The sequence below is a fragment of the Mycteria americana genome, chromosome 2, assembly GCF_035582795.1.
Source record: "Mycteria americana isolate JAX WOST 10 ecotype Jacksonville Zoo and Gardens chromosome 2, USCA_MyAme_1.0, whole genome shotgun sequence".
NCBI classification, from domain to species: domain Eukaryota; kingdom Metazoa; phylum Chordata; class Aves; order Ciconiiformes; family Ciconiidae; genus Mycteria; species Mycteria americana.
This window is the reverse complement of record NC_134366.1, coordinates 137,441,716-137,460,429: the sequence shown is the minus strand read 5'-3', so window position 1 is coordinate 137,460,429 and position 18,714 is coordinate 137,441,716. Positions and strand designations below refer to the sequence as shown.

The 18,714-nt window shown below is 42.1% G+C and overlaps 1 protein-coding gene across 1 annotated transcript in view; it reads left to right on the top strand.

The window, feature by feature from the left end:
- CPA6 (carboxypeptidase A6) overlaps window positions 1–18,714 on the top strand; it is a 48,557-nt gene that overhangs the window by 20,960 nt on the left and 8,883 nt on the right. The window contains exons 7-8 of the mRNA XM_075495465.1: window positions 15,334–15,444; window positions 15,695–15,785. Coding sequence (XP_075351580.1) covers window positions 15,334–15,444; window positions 15,695–15,785 — 202 coding nt within the window. The remainder of the gene's footprint in view (window positions 1–15,333; window positions 15,445–15,694; window positions 15,786–18,714) is intronic.

The window sequence follows — 18,714 nt, the reverse complement described above, 5'->3', positions numbered from 1 at the left end:
TGAGGCCGTTTCCTCTTGTCCTGTCACTTGCTACTTGGGAGAAGAGACCGACCCCCACCTCGCTACAGCCTCCTTTCAGGTAGTTGTAGAGAGCGATAAGGTCTCCCCTGAGCCTCCTTTTCTCCAGGCTAAACAACCCCAGCTCCCTCAGCCGCTCCTCATCAGACTTGTGCTCCAGACCCTTCACCAGCTTCGTTGCCCTTCTCTGTACGCGCTCCAGTACCTCAATATCCCTCTTGTAGTGGGGGGCCCAAAACTGAACACAGTATTCGAGGTGCGGCCTCACCAGTGCCGAGTACAGGGGGACGATCACTTCCCTACTCCTGCTGGCCACACTATTTCTGATACAAGCCAGGATGCTATTGGCCTTCTTGGCCACCTGGGCACACTGCTGGCTCATATTCAGCCAGCTGTCAACCAACACTCCCTGATCCTTTTCTGCCAGGCAGCTTTCCAGCCACTTTTCCCCAAGCCTGTAGCGTTGCATGGGGTTGCTGTGACCCAAGTGCACTTAGTCCACAACCCAGCACTTAGCCTTGTTGAATCTCATACAATTGGCCTCGGCCCATCAATGGGACCTCCCCGGTTAGCCAGGACTGCTGGTAAATGATGGAAAGTGGCTCGGTGAGCACTGCCACCAGCTCCTTCAGTACTCTTGGGTGGATCCCATCTGGCCCCATAGACTTGTGTGTGTCTGAGTGGTGTAGCAGGTAGCTAACCATTTCCCCTTGGATTATGGGGGCTTCATTCTGCTCCCCATCCCTGTCTTCCAGCTCAGGGGACTGGGTACCCAGAGAACAACTGGTCTTACTATTAAAGACTGAGGCAAAGAAGGCATTAAGTACCTCAGCCTTTTCCTCATCCTTTGTCACTATGTTTCCCCCTGCATCTAATAAAAGATGGAGATTCTCCTTAGCCCTCCTTTTGTTGCTAATGTATTTATAGAAACATTTGTTATTGTCTTTTACGGAAGTAGGCAGATTAAGTTCTAGTTGGGCTTCGGCCCTTCTAATTTTCTCCCTGCATAACCTCACAACATCCTTGTAGTCCCCCTGAGTTGCCTGCCCCTTCTTCCAAAGGCACAAACTCTCCTTTTTTTCCTGAGTTCCAGCCAAAGCTCTCAGTTCAGCCAGGCCAGTCTTCTTCCCCACCAGCTTGTCTTTCGGCACATGGGCACCGCCTGCTCCTGTGCCTTTAAGATTTCCTTCTTGAAAAATGCCCAGCCTTCCTGGACTCCTTTGCCCTTCAGGACTGCCTCCCAAGGGACTCTGTCAACCAGGCTCCTCAACAGGCCAAAGTCTGCCCTCTGGAAATCCAAGGTAGCAGTTCTGCTGACACCCTTCCTTACTTCTCCAAGAATCAAAAACTCTATCATTTTGTGATCACTCTGCCCAAGACAGCCTCCAGCCATCACATCACTCACAAGTCCTTCTCTGTTTGTGAACAAGAGGTCCAGCGGGGCACCTTCCCTAGTTGGGTCCCTCACCAGCTGTGTCAGGAAGTTATCTGCCATGCAGTCCAGGAACCTCCTAGACTGTTTCCTCTCTGCTCCATTGTATTTCCAGCAGACATCTGGTAAGTTGAAGTCCCCCATGAGAACAAGGGCTAGCAATTGTGAGACTTCTCCCAGCTGCTTATAGAATATTTCATCTGCCTCTTCATCCCAGTTGGGTGGTCTATAACAGACTCCCACCATGGTATCTGCCTTGTTGGCCTTCCCCCTGGTTCTTACCCATAAATACTTAACCCTATCGTCACCATCATTAAGCTCTAGACAATCAAAACACTCCCTGACATACAGGGCTACCCCACCGCCTCTCCTTCCTTGCCTATCCCTTCTGAAGAGTTTATAGCCATCCATTGCAGCACTCCAGTTGTGCGAGTCATCCCACCATGTTCCTGTGATGGCAACTATATCATAGCTTTCCTGCTGCACAATGGATTCCAGGTCCTTCTGTTTGTTGTCTGTGCTGCATGTGTTGGTGTAGATGCACTTCAGTTGGGCTATTGATCCCGCCATCTTTCTGGGGGGAGAAGCCCTAATTCCTACATGACCATTCTTTCTCAGGTGCTTCCGTGGTTTCTAACACATCCATAACCCTTGAGTCTTTGCTGCCGCATGGATCTCCATCCCCTACCTCCACTGAGACAGCAGACCGAAGGACCTCACTAGCACACCGTCCCTCAAACACTGGTGTGCCGCCCTCAGGCTTATCTCTAGCGAGACTGGTTTTATCCCTTCCCCCCTTCAAATCTAGTTTAAAGCTCTTTCAATGAGCCCTGCTAACTCCTGTGCAAAGATCCTTTTCCCCCTTTGAGACAGGTGTATCCCATCTGTTGCCAGCAGGCCTGGTGTCCTGTAAACCGACCCATGATCAAAAAACCCAAAATTCTGCTGGTGACACCAGGCTCAGAGCCAGGTATTGATCTGCTGGCTCTTCTTCTTCATAGGCAGATTTCACCCAAAATGATGGATTTCATATGCTCTGAATATCAAGTGGTTCCTCCAATGTTTCTTTGATCCTATTTTATTGGATTTATGTTCCCTTTATCTTTGATATCTAGGTTTCAGCCTTCATATCCATCCATTTGCCATTTTTCAAATGATCAGTGAAATCAAATGGAATTGGAATTTTGTTTCCACTTGTCCAGTACATCTTTTCTTTTTTTTTTTATATCAGCACTTAAACTCTCTAATTTGGGAGTCATTTCAGATGCCTGATGTGTTTGCAGGATTTTGACATTTCCCCTTAGCCAACAAAATTTTGTTCAAGATGGGATATTAGCTGCACAGTGGAGACTATCTTGCAATACAATTTACAGAAGTCAAAGAAGGCTTCAGAAAAACCAACAGATGTGCTTTGAGTATTTTGCATACCATGTTTTGCACAAAATAAGGGATGCAACATTTTTTTTGCAAGGTTCTTCCTATAAGCACACAGTTTTCTCACTTCTCTTCCACCCCATCACTGTGGAATTCTACAATGTATTAATACCTCCTCTGATTTAAAGGATCTGCCTTTGATTTTCTGGGATCTCTCCACTCAGCAGAAGGATCCTGGCCCTATAAGTCACTTCATGAGAGTAAATTTCTGCATCATCAACACCCTAATGCATTAGCTGAGATGATCATATAACCGTGTGTGGCCTTTCCTCAGAAGTCACAGCAGCATATAGGGCAAGTACAAAAATAATGAGGCCACTACAATTTAGGTGAGCCTGCCAGCATGGCTGCTGATGCATGGGTAAGCTAAACCAGATCCAGGAGCTGATCTCCAAAGTTCAGTGTGCAGTGATGGTGTGTCTTCTTATTAGGACTTCTGTTAGTGTAAAGATGAACAAACTTGCAACTATTTCTGAGCAGCTTTCCTACCCAGGAGAACAGGCTGCAGTAAGGAAGGAAGATGTTTGGGACAGACAGGCTCTGGTGGGAAAGCCCATTGCTCAAGTACATCTTCCTTACCAAGGTTTTCCCATAAAGCACTACCATGTGGCAACAAGGTAAAAATCACAAGGTTTCTCTGTAGAGCTTATGGCAGAATATAGGCTGTGTATGTGTATATAAAAACCTTCTGTTGTTATTTGAGATCCTCGGAGAGTAGCTTGCTAGTAAGACTGTTTTGCTAACTATGTAAAAGCATTTTCCTAGATTAAAGTAAAGTTTCTGCAGAATTCCTTGAGACTACAAGAACGTACCACCGTTGTCTGCCCATCTTGGTTGTGCATTGCCTTTGTTGACAAATGGCATATTTTCTTCTTTCCTTAGAGCAATATTTCAATCCAGCATTAAAGCAAAAAGCATCAGGATGAGAATACATTATGCTCACAGTCTCCATCATTATATTAAAAATGACTGGGAGAGGAGGAGAGACAAGATTGTTTGGTTTAGGATATTGCTTTTCTTGTTAAATGAATTAGACATTTTTACTAAGAACTCTGGGAAGACTGAAGGTCTCTCTGTGCTTCAAACTCTGCAATTCTCTTTTGCTGGCAAACTCTTCCCTTAAGCACCTCTGCAGCCCAGCAGCCCACTTTCCATCCTCCCTGGTGCTTATGGGCAGTTCTGAGAAAGGGCAGTCAGCTTGGAAACAGATTTTTCCTGGCATGTTTGTTGAGTCTAAGGAATAGCACTACAAGCCATTGATGTAAGGCAAGCAAAAGGAAATGTTTGATTTATGTGATGTTAGCTTCTTTCCTAGCAGGAACAGCACACACGCATCCTTTTACCGTGCAGGCAGCCTGAAATATTTTATCGAGCTTTCACTTCACCCTGTGATCTCTGTCACTTGGTTTTGTTGACGTATCCATACTCCTGTGTACAACTAGGCTTTTCAAGTGATTTAGCTTAGAAAACAATCTCTATGTATGAATGTCACTTAACATTCAAGCTCAAGACTGGGTGCTGCAAACTTGACCAGATATTCCTATCCAGCTTGGGAACCCTCGGTATCTTGCTTGCAACTCTGGAAGTGGCAGCTTCTGAGTGCCAGTGAATTTGCTGCAAGCAGTGGGAGACACCACCTCCTGTAGGGTGGAGGTGCCACCGAGGAGCTGGCTGCTAGTGTGGCTTGCCAGAGTATGGGCAGTGGCTCCCCGCTTTCTACAAAGCATCTGGAGATGTTCAGCTGAGCAGGACCCAGCTCCCATCTATCTAGAAATGCAAAGCAGACTAAGGCAGATCAGACCTGGGAAGTGAGGATGTGAGGCTAGAACATGGGAAGGCAAGAGGCTGCCTGATACGCAGGCTTGTTCTCTATTCAGGCAAATACAATAGTTAGAGAAAAAGAACAGATGGACTAGAGAAAAAGGGAGAAGGATATAGAAGTTAAAGATTAAAAAGAGAAAGATAACACACAGGAAAGAGTTTTGCATTATGTGATAATAGAATTGGAAGAACAAAACCAGCCTACTCACATTTTGAAACAAAAGGAGAGCGAAGACTATTGTTTGGTTTGGAGGTTTGGGGTTTTGTTTGGGGTTTTGTGTGTTTTTTTATTATAATCTACTCCAGCATGAGCTCTAGCCATGGCTCTGTATTCCATAGGTCTGGTGTTAATAACAACATCGCTGTTTGTTTCTGTAGAAAGCGCCCCTGAATGCCTGTAGTCTCTCAGCTAAAGATAATCAGATGTTCTACCAGGGTTAGCAATACTGGTGGCCTCTGACAAACCCTACCTCATGGTCATTGAATTTCCAGTCAAGAAAGGGGACGCCCTGTGCACATAGGATCAGAGTTTACAGTGGAGTCCCACCCACCTTCAAGCCTTACGCAGCTGGAAAGGGGTGGAAAAAAGGCCCTGACAGTGGGAATACTGAGAGACCTGTGGTGGAGTAGGGAAGCAAGAGGAACTGTAAAAGGAAATGGAACTGATTATGTATGGACTACTTTGAAGGCAACCTGCAAAGATAAATGAATCTAATGTAACCCAGAATTTGTGTCCACAGCAAAAGATGGGGGGGGGGGGGGGGGGGGGAGTTTGTTAGCCTAGATTTAGCCTAGTTTTTAAAAAGACTGCATGGGTTCTAATCATACATTACAATGTGCTAGTAAATATTCCAGACTGGAAAGAAAGGGACTCTATTATGTATTATTGCTTTGTAGAAAGCAGTTGACTTTAGAAACACAATTTGTTTATCAGTCATAACATGTATTTATTCAAAATTAAATAGCCCTCAGAAACAAAGAAGCAAAACCTATAGACTTGTTGCAAAAGTACAATTATATATGTATATGTGTTAAATAAGAACATTTAACTCTTCTTCATTGGGTGTGCAATTGTGAGTGGAGAAGCAGAATTCAGATATCAAATTATCCAGACCTCAAATTTAGGATTTCACCATTGTTTTAAAAATCTGAAATATGTTTCACAGGCTGCTATTCAAATTAACATCAAAACTAGATTCTGTTTCAGTTTTAGTGGAAGCAGATGAGGATTTCCATTACATCTGGTTTGACTTTCTTCCATCTAATAAATGCTGCCATTTGATCCATGTCAATGATGTATAACCTTGAAATGTCATTCATACAACATTTTCAGAAAACAACATACAAGAGATGTGACTTTAAGATGCACTGTTCTTTGTTTCTGAGGCAGAAATTTGTATTTCAAGATTAGAAAATTCAAGAAATGTAATTAAAAACCTTCAAGAAGCAAGCACTGATTGTACTTCTTCTTGACAAAATGTTCTAAGAATCCAATGGCAACTGTAAGGGAAACATCGATTAAGATCAAGTGCATGCCCCTAAGGAAGTGGCCTCATCGGGGCCTCAAATGAAGGTGCAAATAGCCTCACACTTTAGAAATGCAGTAACCTCCACCATCACCTTCTTCTCCCATCCTCAAAAGTGGGCCTTTTTAGGAAAAAAGGAAAACTGACATATGTTGACCAGATTCAGTATATCTGCATCTCAAATGTGAACTGTGGCATGCTCTTCCATAGACTCCCTAGGCTCTCATATTTTTCAAATGTTTAAATCTTGAGGACTTTCCTCAAAATAATATTATTATTCTTTGAATGTGGGTCAGCTTACATTGCATTGCACATAGCCACTTTTCTTTAATGTGAGACTTGTGGGATTTTTTTCTGGATGAGCAGTGCTACCGTCTGCTTCTTCTGGGACAGAACCTAGCCAATATCTAAGGTCTTTGCTGAAAAAATGTTCAGAACTATTTCTGAGCTTTCTGGATTTGATCAAGGTGGCTTGATAAGTTTGGTTCAGGCATTGACCTTGCTAGACTATCCATGACAGTTCCCTCACCCCTATACACAGGCCCGCTGGAAAGGAGCTGTATAGTAGAGGAATCCAAACCCACACCTCTGAAGACCAGCTCATCCTGCAGCACTGCATCATCCCTTAAAGATGGGCCATAATAGCTGTCTCATCTCAGAAGAATCCCAAATCTGAAAAGAATATCAGTATGCTCTGTATACTTTAGTTTGTGAGATGCGTGGCTGAAAGTCCAAGTTCTGAAGTGTGTGTGTCCTATGATCCCAGTTATATGAGTTCCCAAATTATCCAAGATGATGTGCTTGTGCTTCATCACGCGCCCAGGGAACAGACAGGCAACCCTAGACAAAGAAGCTAAAGGCTGAGGGCAGATTTTTTTTTTTTTTTTTTTTAATGCTGACATTGGTATTGATTGCTGCCAAAACCAGACCTGAATCCCATCTTTCCACTTCATAATAATGAGCTAAGAGGGACACACAGGCTGTCTAAGATGCAAAATGGCAACACCTGCCTCCAGTGTTCTAAGCTTGAGACTGATTTATGAGTCACCTTGTGGGATGCATATGGGATGCATACTGCCAATTAGCCAACCATTGGGCTTGCGGACCAGGCCCCAGAGACCAGTCTTTACCAGGAATTTTGCAGCGTTCAAGACCTCAGATTCTTCCTCAGGAATGTTTATGAAGTGCTTGACTGTAAAGACAGGGTACCTAAAATAACAGCACATACACATACACAGAACTGAATAAGGACAACTGTGCGATCAGATGCAGGTCCAAGCAGGAGACCCAGACAGCGTCAGTGTTAAAAGAGGTTGGCTCTTCTTCTGCGCCATGCATGCCACGTGGTCAGAAGGCCATAAAGCTATAAGTATTCCTACTTTAAGATCTGCTGAAAGCCAGTATAGCACTTATACTCATTCTGCAAAATTCCATAGTCCGTGTCCTGATGGACAAAACATCTGCAATATGCTGCATCAACAGTCAGCGCAACACTCAGTCATTCATTCCAGTGCTGAAGTCCACACTGTCAGGAAAACAGCTGCACATTCTGGATCATTTCTGGGTCTTGCTGAGCTCCATCAAAACTGGTGATCCTTTAAGAGTCAGAAAATTTATTTCCCCTTGCCTACAGAGGGGAATGTTGCCCCATAACTACCAGAGCCTCAAAATACTGGCTGATTATGAAATTCAGATACCAGTTTTCACCCACTTCAGAAATAGGCTGATCTTGGGGGAGTGTAAGGTAGTTATGTGAAGCAACACGCTAATGTTTGTTAAAGATTATACGCTTGACCTATCACTTGTCAACAGACTTAAGGCTTTTGAACAGGCACAGCTGAAATGCCAGGTTCCCACAATCCAGGATTTCAGACTAATATTAATTTAAAGGATGCTCATTACACCTGTATTTAGTTATTCTTTGCGACAGTGTAGTTAGTTCACCCCCCATGGTATGCTTTCCATCTCCATTTTTTGGAGTTTTCCAGGCAGCAGCTTTGAACCATACAGGAAAGAAAGCAAGGACCTGACTGCCTCTCCCTATAAGCCATACATTTATGCCACTCCTGTTCCTGGGGACAGATACGCCACTGTTCTTAACATACCTTTGAGTGCTGGCTCTCAGAAACCTGATGAGCTTTTGAAATCTTTTGAAATATTCCGAAGTGAATCAGAAGCATGCAAGGCCAAAACAAATACTGTACCTGTAGCTTTTTCCTTTCACCCTTTAGCTGGATACGTTCGTTCTTTCCGAGGTCCATTCCCTTCAGCTAAAGCTCTTCAGCTGATGTTGGTTTGACTAGAAATTTTTTGTTGCCCTTTAAACCATCGCATCTTCCTGCTCCGTGAAATCTTCCTATCTGGGTTTTCCTCCTGTTCACCAGTTTTTAGTTCACCGTTGTTTTGGGAAGGTGAGAAGCTCCTCAGGGCTGCATCTTGGGGGCCCCCCTGGCAGCCTCCTTCACAGCTGCCAGTGATTATGGCACCAGGAAGACTGGGCTCTTCTCACCTTGGAGGACCACTCACCTGGTGACTGATCTCTCCACAAACTCTGCAGCTCTTTCAGTGAATGCAGTACAATCACTGGAGCTTAATTTTTATTGTTTGCCAGACTCTAGTCTCCCCAGCTGTCTTTTTAGCTGCCTAGCCTCACAAAAAAATTGACTTCTCTGAGTGCTCCCTATATATCCATTATCTGGAGGAAAAATCCATCTGTTTCATCCTGCAGCATCTATATTTGAAACACTCAGCCTTACTTATCTTTAGCTAACTCATTCTTCTCTGTCAGGAGCTTCTGCCTGAAATGCTATTTGTTTTTTCTCCATCAGAGAGATCACCTCTTCCAGCCTCTTCATTCAATACTTCATTCATCAGCCTTTCAACAACAAGAGGTGCTGATGCAAATGCAGAATCTGTTTTATCCTCGTGATTTTTTTCATCTTCCCAATGCTGTTCCTGCCATTTGAAGTTTCTGTGCAATAATGACACCTATGTGTATGTAGTTTCTACTTCTACTCAACATCCCCCCTCCGCTCCACAGCTGGTTTAGCTGTGAATGAGTTTGGTTAGTTCAGCAGCCATCTCATATCCCACTTCGCTCTGCATGTCTGCATCTCTCCAGCACATCCTTGCTATGAAAACAGAGGTTACTAATGTGCACCACTTCTGAGGGGAAGGAAAATAAAGTAGCAGTGAACACTACCAACAAGAGCTTCCCAGACTGGGCCCTCAGTTGTGATGCCTTTTTTTTTTTAATGGATAAAATCTAAGCCAATGCCAAAAAGATGGAGTGCAGTACCATGGTGCCACCACAACGAGGCATGTGATGCATTGTTTTAAAAGCAGCTGTGGCAAACCATTTTTATACTGTGCAGTGTTTCTTTCTCTTTTGTCCATGGTGGATTTTCCCAGCTTCTATTCAACGGTAAGACAGTTAGAGAAGGTGCTTTCCTTTGCTGTGACATCTTCGTGATGGCAAAAAAACAGTTAAAATGGTTTCCAGTTTTCTTCTTCCAAAACAAAATAAGTACTGCATTATTTCTCTTGTGCACTTTCAACTACTCAGCTGCACCCTCCTGCTTACCCATGATCTTAAGAAGGTAAAAAATACTTTCATTTTGCTTGCAGCTATTCATTTTTCACAATGTGAATACATCTTGATAAAATAAAGGTAATCCTGCAGCTGTGTTGTGCCTGTAGTAGGAATTCTTCAATGACGCTTGCTAGTGCAACCTCCTATGTAAATATTAATCACTAGAACATTCAAATTCTACCCTGTGAAGGTTTTTAAGCTGTTGGGTATGTTCTTCTTCAAGTCATGAAGAGAATTCATATTATGCTGTAACGTATTACTTGCCCTAGGGAAGAAATTCTGCTTTATATTTCAGCAGTGTACTCCTGTATGATGATGCTGAGTAATTAGGGCCTCAGTAAAATTACTGATATGCAGAAGCACTATTGAGCACAAGAAAGGACTGTGAAAGAAAATTCTGGGTGTTGGACAATTTAGTTGTTCCAGAAATTGAATTATAAGCAATAATTTGCATCTTAATAATTTAACTGTTTCTCAACAATTTAATTAAACAATGTATTCAAGTGAGTTCTGTTGGGTTGCCCTCAATATGTACTACCCTGGACCAACATAACTAGGATGTAAAATGCAAGAATTACATTTTTCTGTGGTAGACATCTCAGGGGGTCTCCACCAACTTGGTGGGCTTTAGTTTCATACAATTACTAGTAGAGAAATTGGTGTTGCTCCTTGCAGAGTATTCACAGTGCTTCAGAATAACTCAGGCCTTTCTTTTCCCTGGTAAGTAGTCCTTGACTTATTTGGGACCTATGAGGTTTTTTTATGTACTACCTGTCAAAGTGGAACCAAGAAGTTGTGTCTCCTATTTCCACTAAGATCTGTGTAACTCTAGCCAGCTTCTTCCCCACAAAATCCTTCATTTTCTTGGGCGGTCCCCATCTTCCACAAGCTTCCTGGAACTGCTGTTTGCTTCTCTAACATGTCAGTCATGCCATCGTCCCTCTGCCTCTTCTCTGCTTCAGCATCTTCTCCATTTGCATCCTTAAGTACCAGCATAAGCAAGCCTTTGGGATCCTGCAGGTCCTTCTTTTCAGACTCTTTTTATGGGCTCTCTTGTCAGTGTTGCAGAGTAGTTGCAGCACACTGTCGTCTTTCTCAGTTGTTGTTTCTGAGTTCCTCCTGGGGGAAAATTCTCCCAAAGAGGAAGGAAAATTTTGCTTGGCAGGGAAAAAAAAAATCAGACACAGTTCAAGCTTCAGCCTTGAAAATTTGATCCTTTGTTTTAAGCTATTTGTTTTTAGATACTCAGTTGTATCTTACCTTTAATAACGGGCTTACCACTCTGCTTGTGATTTGAGTGTCAAAGCAGGACACTAGCAGTAAAAGGGAAAATGGAGATAAAATGATGTACTGCTTCCAAGTACAGAGACAGAGCTAACTACTAGCTTGCCCAACTGATAAAGTGGCAATGAAGGCCTGAATGGCAGATCATAGTGTCACCCTGCTAAAATGTAAGATATACAGACAATAGTAAAACATTGTATGTTACCATCAGAAAGGATGATTTAACTGATATCTTAATAATTGCATGAAAGAGTTAATCCTGTTTTGTCAGAGGCAGTTTTGTGCGATTTCTGGAAGAACAGCAATGGACTCAATTCCCTGTGCTAAAATAGTAACTTTAATTCCATGTGATTGTTTAATTCAAAAACAGAAACAACAAAAGCTGATTGTTACCTTAGATTTGATAATAATTAATTGTGGGACAGCAAATCGTTATTAAGCTCAACTGCAATTTCAGAGTTTGTCTCAACCCTGTCTCCTTGCTTTGTCCTTCTCAGTCAATCCCCTTATTTTATAAAAAGCCCAACTGCATCCTAAACCCATTTTAAAGTCTTGCCTTTTATTTCCTTGGCAGTTTACAATATAGCTCTTTTGTTCACTTCGTCCCCCAGATTAAATTTCCTATGGGCCAGATCCTCAGCCAGCCTGAGCTGACGTAGCTCTATCAACAACCACCGCTCTGCTGATCCAGATGATCGAGCCCCCTCCTATTAATCATTGATTCGTCCTTTCCCCCATCCCCCAGGCAGATTGCTTGCACGGTGTTGGCAGGGTTCCTGTATCATCTGTTCATTCACTAATAACACTATTCAGCATTTATTGAGGCAGTCTGGCTCTCTGCACATTCAGCAGCAAAGCTGCTATTGATTGCATGATGGGGAAGCAGAATCAAGCCATATAAAGTCGCATTACTTTGTATTCTGAGAGCTCTGTGCAAACTACAATGCAGTTAATTCACTAATGGTTTATATTGGTCTTGCTTGTGTCATAGTGAAGAGAAAATGTTTCAACACTGCCGGGGGGGGGTGGTTCACATGATCGCTGTTTGGAGGATTTGAGAGTCACGTCACAAAAGGCAAGCCGTGGGCTTTGCTCCAGCAAGGACACACCTTAGTAACTGTAAGGCACATTGCCAAAGACCTCCCTGTTAAGGGGGGTAAGATTATACAGTCTGTGTTGCCTGATTACATATATCAAATAAAATTGCCAGATAAAAACAGTATGAAGGACAAAATATTTTCAGCGGAAGGAGTGAATGTGATCTCACTTACACCAGGTTACACCATCTACACTCTTGTTTTTGATGAAGAAGAATGCCGCACCAGGTCCATTACGTTTTTAATGAAATGCTACTCTAAAAGGGTAACCAAATTATTAAGATAAACCACATATGTTCTAAAGAACAGAATTGAATGATTGACATATTTGGCTCTAAATCAAGTTTAAGACTTAAAATTTTGAAGAGTATTACAGGGGACTATAATGCTTTCCAAAGTCTCTCCTAGTATTTTGTCAATGACAGCAGGCATTAAAATAACACTTTCATTAAAAAATGGAAGGGTGCTTGGCATTTTGCAGTCTATGTTGTGTTTCGGTTTTTAAATGGTGGTGATTTTACCTAGCAAGAGAAATATATTCTTCACAGGATTTAAAACATATTGAACATTAAAAAGTCTTAATTCAAATATTTTTGAGAATTTGGAAAGGTCCTGAAAAATTTGCAAAGCTCATCCATGCAATTTTTAAGGGGTTTATTACCTTTAATTAATTAATTATCTGTAGTTATTTTAAGGAGATTATTTTAAAAGTGTTTTAAAGAGTTTACTCTTATAGCATTGCAGTTTAAAATACAGTATATAACACTACAGTATAACAAAATGCATAATTACAGATGTAACTGACAGCAAAAGAATGGCATACATAAATACAGGTACAAGCAAATATGCCAATCTCATTATCGCTGATATGTAAATACCCACCATGGAGACACAACCTGAGCTTAATTTGTTAATACTGTCTAAAAAGAGAAAAGCATTAAAAAGTCAAGGAAGTGGTGTGTGGTGCCTTATTTCCTCCCCAGCCAAATTACTTCTCCCTGAAATAAGCATGATAACAATATTCATCTTCCTTGACTCACATTTTGGAGCACAACTTGGTTCTGTTTCCACTGTAAGAACAGTCTTACAGATTTAACATCCATACTTACCGTATAGGCTCTTAATCCTGTGAAGATTTAAGTGCAGGGCTAGCTTAATGCACAGAGTAGTCCTAGTTACTCTGGTATGTGTTTTCTGCATGTGGAACATCAATGAAACAGAGCCCTTGTTTTCACAGTCATTATTTTTGAGTAACCATTGCATTCTGTTTTGACAAAATTACATTTTACTATAGCTGCAGTTCCCTCAATACCAATATTTTTATGCAAATATATTTGTAGCCTTGATGTGGCTTCCTAGTACAAGTAAATTGAATTTAAAGGCAATACCATTCCAGCTAAGAATCTTTGGGGAATTTCTGGCACGCAGGCCAGAGGACCTGTGACCTCTGCATTGGCCAGGGACTTTCTCCCAGGCAGTTCATGGCTCCACCAAGCTTCCCCTCAAAAGCCCGCTGTGATCCTCTTCTCCCCTGTGATAACCCTACTCTCTTTCAGCATCTTGTCCCACCCTGCGGTGCTCCACGCCATGCTGTCCCAGCTGCTGCCGAAGTGTCATTTCATTCTGCGCTGTGCCCCCTTTGCCCTCTGTTGCTCACCATCCCTTCCTCTTGCCTGGCTGAAACAGAAGAGGAGCTCGGTGTGGACTAGCACTGGGTGACTCGGTGGCTTGGCGCAGGGATGATGCGCTGCTTTGGATCTGCAATTGAGGCTGAAGGACCTGCACGTGCAGAGCACTGCTGGAAGGGAAGCTGAGGCTGGGTGAGGACAAAGGACTGCACAACAGAGAGGTGGTTAATGAACAGCGTAGAAAAAGTATTTAGAAGTCTCACTAGGCCCTCAGTAAAGAAATAAATGTTCAGACTTCTCCATGAGTAAATTTCAGCCCCAGACATGTCCAATTGTATGGGTATTTTTTACAGGTATTCCACAAAAAGCATCCGTCAGCTCCCGGCTTCTTCAATCCCAGCTCACGGCAGCTTCAATAATCCAAACAGCTGCATGGTTAGGAGCCCAGAATTATTGAATTCCTGTACTTCACACTGTTCCCTGGCATTTGTCAATTGAAAAGCTTTTAGCTTAGTTTATTTCAGAGCAAATGTTTCCCTTTGTCCCCCCAAACACTTGTTACTTCTCGGATCTGAAGGGCCAGAAATACTGCAGAGCAGAAGGCTGTAATCACAGCACCAGGAGGAGAGTAGCCAGCTTCAGGCATCCCTCTGAACCCAGCATCAGTGTGATATGCTTTCCGCTTGCCAGGTGAAGCACTTGATTCCTCACCTTACAGAATCAAGACTTCAACTTTGAAGGATGCAAGTCTGATGCCCAGCTATGACAAGGAACAGTTTTTGCTACAGCATGTGGAGTCCAAGCTTCCTGAAACCGGTAAAGGAGCATCTCTAGTACTAGCAAACAGGACTGCTGAGGAGCCTCTGGTTTGCTGCGTTTTTCTAAGATGTAGAATGGAAAAAAATACTTTCCCTATCTAGACTTCCTCTACTAACCTTTATACTTGAGGTTCTCCAAAAGTAGAGGGTTTTCTAAATTATAAAGGAATAAACTGCCTGTATTGATGATTGCGCATATAGTAAATTACTTTGAATACAAAAAAAGCTTATGCAATGTGAGCCTTAAATGCTTTAAGACATGCTCTGACCTCACCAAATCATCACCTGGTGGAAACAACAGCAGTCCGTTGTCTTACAGGAGCTAGACTCGCTTCCTCAACTAAGAATCTATTCCACTGACTTTCAGCTCCTACGTCAAGAAACACTTTGTATGCATTTCCTTCTCTGTAATGCGAGTTGTATTTTCTTGGCTATTGAAAGTAACTGAGAAGCAGAGAGAATAGGGTCTTTTGAACACCTTTTTCGCATGTTCACATGCTGCCTTTAATCACATTTGCAGGAAGATGTCAGCCTTTCAAGTACAGCTCTAAGGATGCCAGTGGTGCCGTGAGATCAGGTCTCTGTACTGCCAAAGGCCATGTGACTGTCTTAGCCTGTCACAATACTTAATCGGGAAATTATTTTTATTATGGAAACTACTTTCTTTGGCTTTTCTGCTTTAGGCTCTTCAGACATACCAGACTGATCCTGCCATGAGAAAGATGCTAACTCAGCTGTATTTCTATATCATGCCTGTATTTAATGTGGATGGATATCATTTTAGCTGGACAAATGTAAGTAGTATCAGTAGTATTACTCAAAAAATTTTTCTGACAAGAAAGATCGAATGGTTGTTACATCATTCAAAAGTGACTTTCTGTATAATCTGGTCCATCACTTTGTGGCATGCAAAATGGAAGTAAATTACTCCAGTTAAAATATAATACTGAATATGTTTACCAGGGTTGGTTTGTTATGTGTACAAATAGATTTTTGCCAAAATATAGTAATATTGCTGTTTAACTATTTTATAACTTATGTTAGGATCGATTTTGGAGAAAAACAAGATCAAAGAACACGAGGTTTCGGTGTTATGGTGTTGATGCTAATCGCAACTGGAAAGTGAAATGGTGTGGTAAGTCTGGAGATACTTTGGTCCACCACTTCAGATTACCCTGTATTTAATTATCCAGCAGAGTAAGTAGGTTAGGTCACATCCGTTGTGAAGTGTTCTCTTTTCCATAGTTAAAGTTGGAGCTATTTTCCCATAAAGCCACAAGCCAGGGCTCAAATCTTCCTTCTAGCTTCTAACAAAATAGAAGTCCTGAACTTTGGAAGAACACATGTCATCACAGGTAAAAAGTTTTCATGGCGAGTGTGGCAAAAGTGAAAAACCGTACATACAGCTATTCTGTATTTCTGCAAACACGTAAATAATTTGAAGCACAAATTAAATTATTTAATTTGTCATTTCTCTGAAATGGCTTTAGCTTCAGAAATGTCAGACTTGCTTTGTTGGCCTCACAGAGAAATGCCTGAGAATATTTTAAGGCCATTATTACTAGTGCTTTAAAAAAGAAAGAGGGTGCTTCTAAATGCATGGAGATCTCATTTTAAACTCTCAGCACTTCTGTAAATACTTTTATAAAAATTGATGTTGATTTTGCATAGAGAATGCAGCAGTAATGAAATAATAGCAGAAGATGTGGAATGGGTCCACTGAAGAAGAAATGGTATTAAATCTTACAGCAAGACAGTGCAACTCACACAGGAGTAAGCAGCCATACAAGTTCTGGTGCAGCAGAAAGTAATAGCACTTTGTTGTGAAATACAGTGATACATATACCTGGTTCTTCTGCTGACCTGCTCTCCCATCTTCAGCAACTTCCTTCACCTCTCTGGGCAGCTGTTTTCTCCTCCAGCATTCATCCAGCTTCCTTATTTACATTACAAACTTGTAAAGACAGAAATTGTGTTTGCATAGCACTAGCGCAACGGCCCTGCCTTCAGCCCATCCCTCTTCCACTGGAAGTCTCTAGATGTTTCCACAATAGTCCGATTACTTGCAGTAGGAGTAAGCACTGTACAGTCTGGCTTGCAGCCATTGGATTCTTTAAGTAGATTTTTGAGAACTGTAAGGATAAAAGTCAGTGTGAATAATCTGCCTGGGGAGATTACAAATGAGGTGAGAGTGAACAGAAGCATACATTCAATACAGTATGGACCTGTGAAATATGCTTCCAATTTTTTTCGACTCTACTTGTGGTAAGGAGAGGACTGACACAGAAGCAGTTACAGAAAGCCTATGTTAGCCGAAAATCCCTCCACTACAGAAGACAGTCCCAGGGCTGCTATCACGATCTTTAAAGCAATTTTATGCTGCAAAAATAATGTAAAAATGAACCAAAGTCCTGCATCACTGTTATCATCTTTTACTTAAGTGCATAAGTCACAACTGCAGGTATTTTGGGGACATACATTTACTGTTCAGAAGATAGCCACCGGCGTAGTTGGAATGAACAGCTCTCTTACAAAGCCTTCAGAGCCATATTATAGGCACCTATCAGTGCAACATTAATACTCACACAGTGCATTTTCTTTCTAGTCCTAATTAATCTTTCTTGGGTTCAGATCACTCTGTTCCTCCCTCTTCCTTGCTCCCTAGCCACTGTATTAAAGCACACTTTTTACTCAGTCCTGAAAATGTTTGCTTAGTTTTCAGTAAAAAACATTTTTTCTAGGCTGAGTGAAACTATAACAATACACACGTGCGTTGTGTGTTGTAATCCACTACTTGCTGCATTTCTCCCCTGCACTGAATATGAAAGACAGATCCCCACCCTGAGTTTAAAAAATAAAAATTCCTTCAAGGTTGCTCATCATCCCACTAAGCACATGCTCTGCTTCCCTCACTGGACCCCAAACTCTGTCTGATTCTCTATTTTGCCAGAGAATGAAGAGCTCTTTCATGAACTGGGCTGACTGGTGCTCAGAAGATCCTCACCCAGCGCCCTATGTTCTCATTAATTTGACACTAAATGAGGCAGAGAAGAATCTGGATCATATCACACTTTGAGGCTTGTATAATCATCGTGTGTTTAACATTTAATACTGCATATGCTTGTAAAAACCTTTTAATTCAGTTCAGTCGCATTTGCAGTTTGCAGACAGGCTTGAACCTCACTGTGGGGCTTCCAGGCAGGTGTGTTGTGGCAGAATCCGGCCCCAGCAAAGCCGCTGAATGCTAGCTGCAGTGAGGTAGCTGGTAAAGATAACACAGCATCGCTTCTGCTTTCCTCTTCCCTTCCAGTGTAGGACTTTGATGTAAGCTTTATGATGTTGCTTCTGTATTCTCTAGGGACCGACAAAAGGGCTGTATCACTGATTGTGGTAGGTTTCACTTTGCAGTGCCCTGTACCCAAAATAGTGCCCGGAAATTGCACACAGACCCAGGTGAATACTGACAGCAAGATCTCTGGGTAGAAGTGCTCCTTGCAATATATCTATGTGCAATAACTAGCACAATGGTTTAATTTTCATTAAATAAATAGCAACTTGAAAGCCAATAACGAGGTACTTGGAACTAAATTATGTCATAGGGCAAATCCAGTTAAAGGGGTTGCCTCCAAAGACCTCAAGAGAGCAGCAGTGGTTGTTAAAATATCCAGTGCATCCCAATTTCCAGTACACCCTATTGCTCACTGAGGACAGTACCCCATACTGGCAGAAGAAGTGGCTGCAAGGAAGTTTGAGAATCATGCTCCAGCTCATCCATCTTCCCAGTCTTCCTTCTGTACCAAAGCATTGGTTTTATCAGTCTCTGCACACATTGCCTTTGTACGTTTGATCTCATGATGGATGTTGAAGGGTACTTGTCCTCTCCTGGTATGCAATCAGGTACAAAAATAAGGCAGGATGGTAATGTTTTATGCAATTCCATTTTCTTTTCATGACTGTAACTCAGAAATTTCACAGGATAGATACTGTATCAGTTTTTTCCTTCTTGTGTTACTTTAAAAGAACTTCCAGTATGAAAATGGAGGATATCCTTACATTATCCAAGG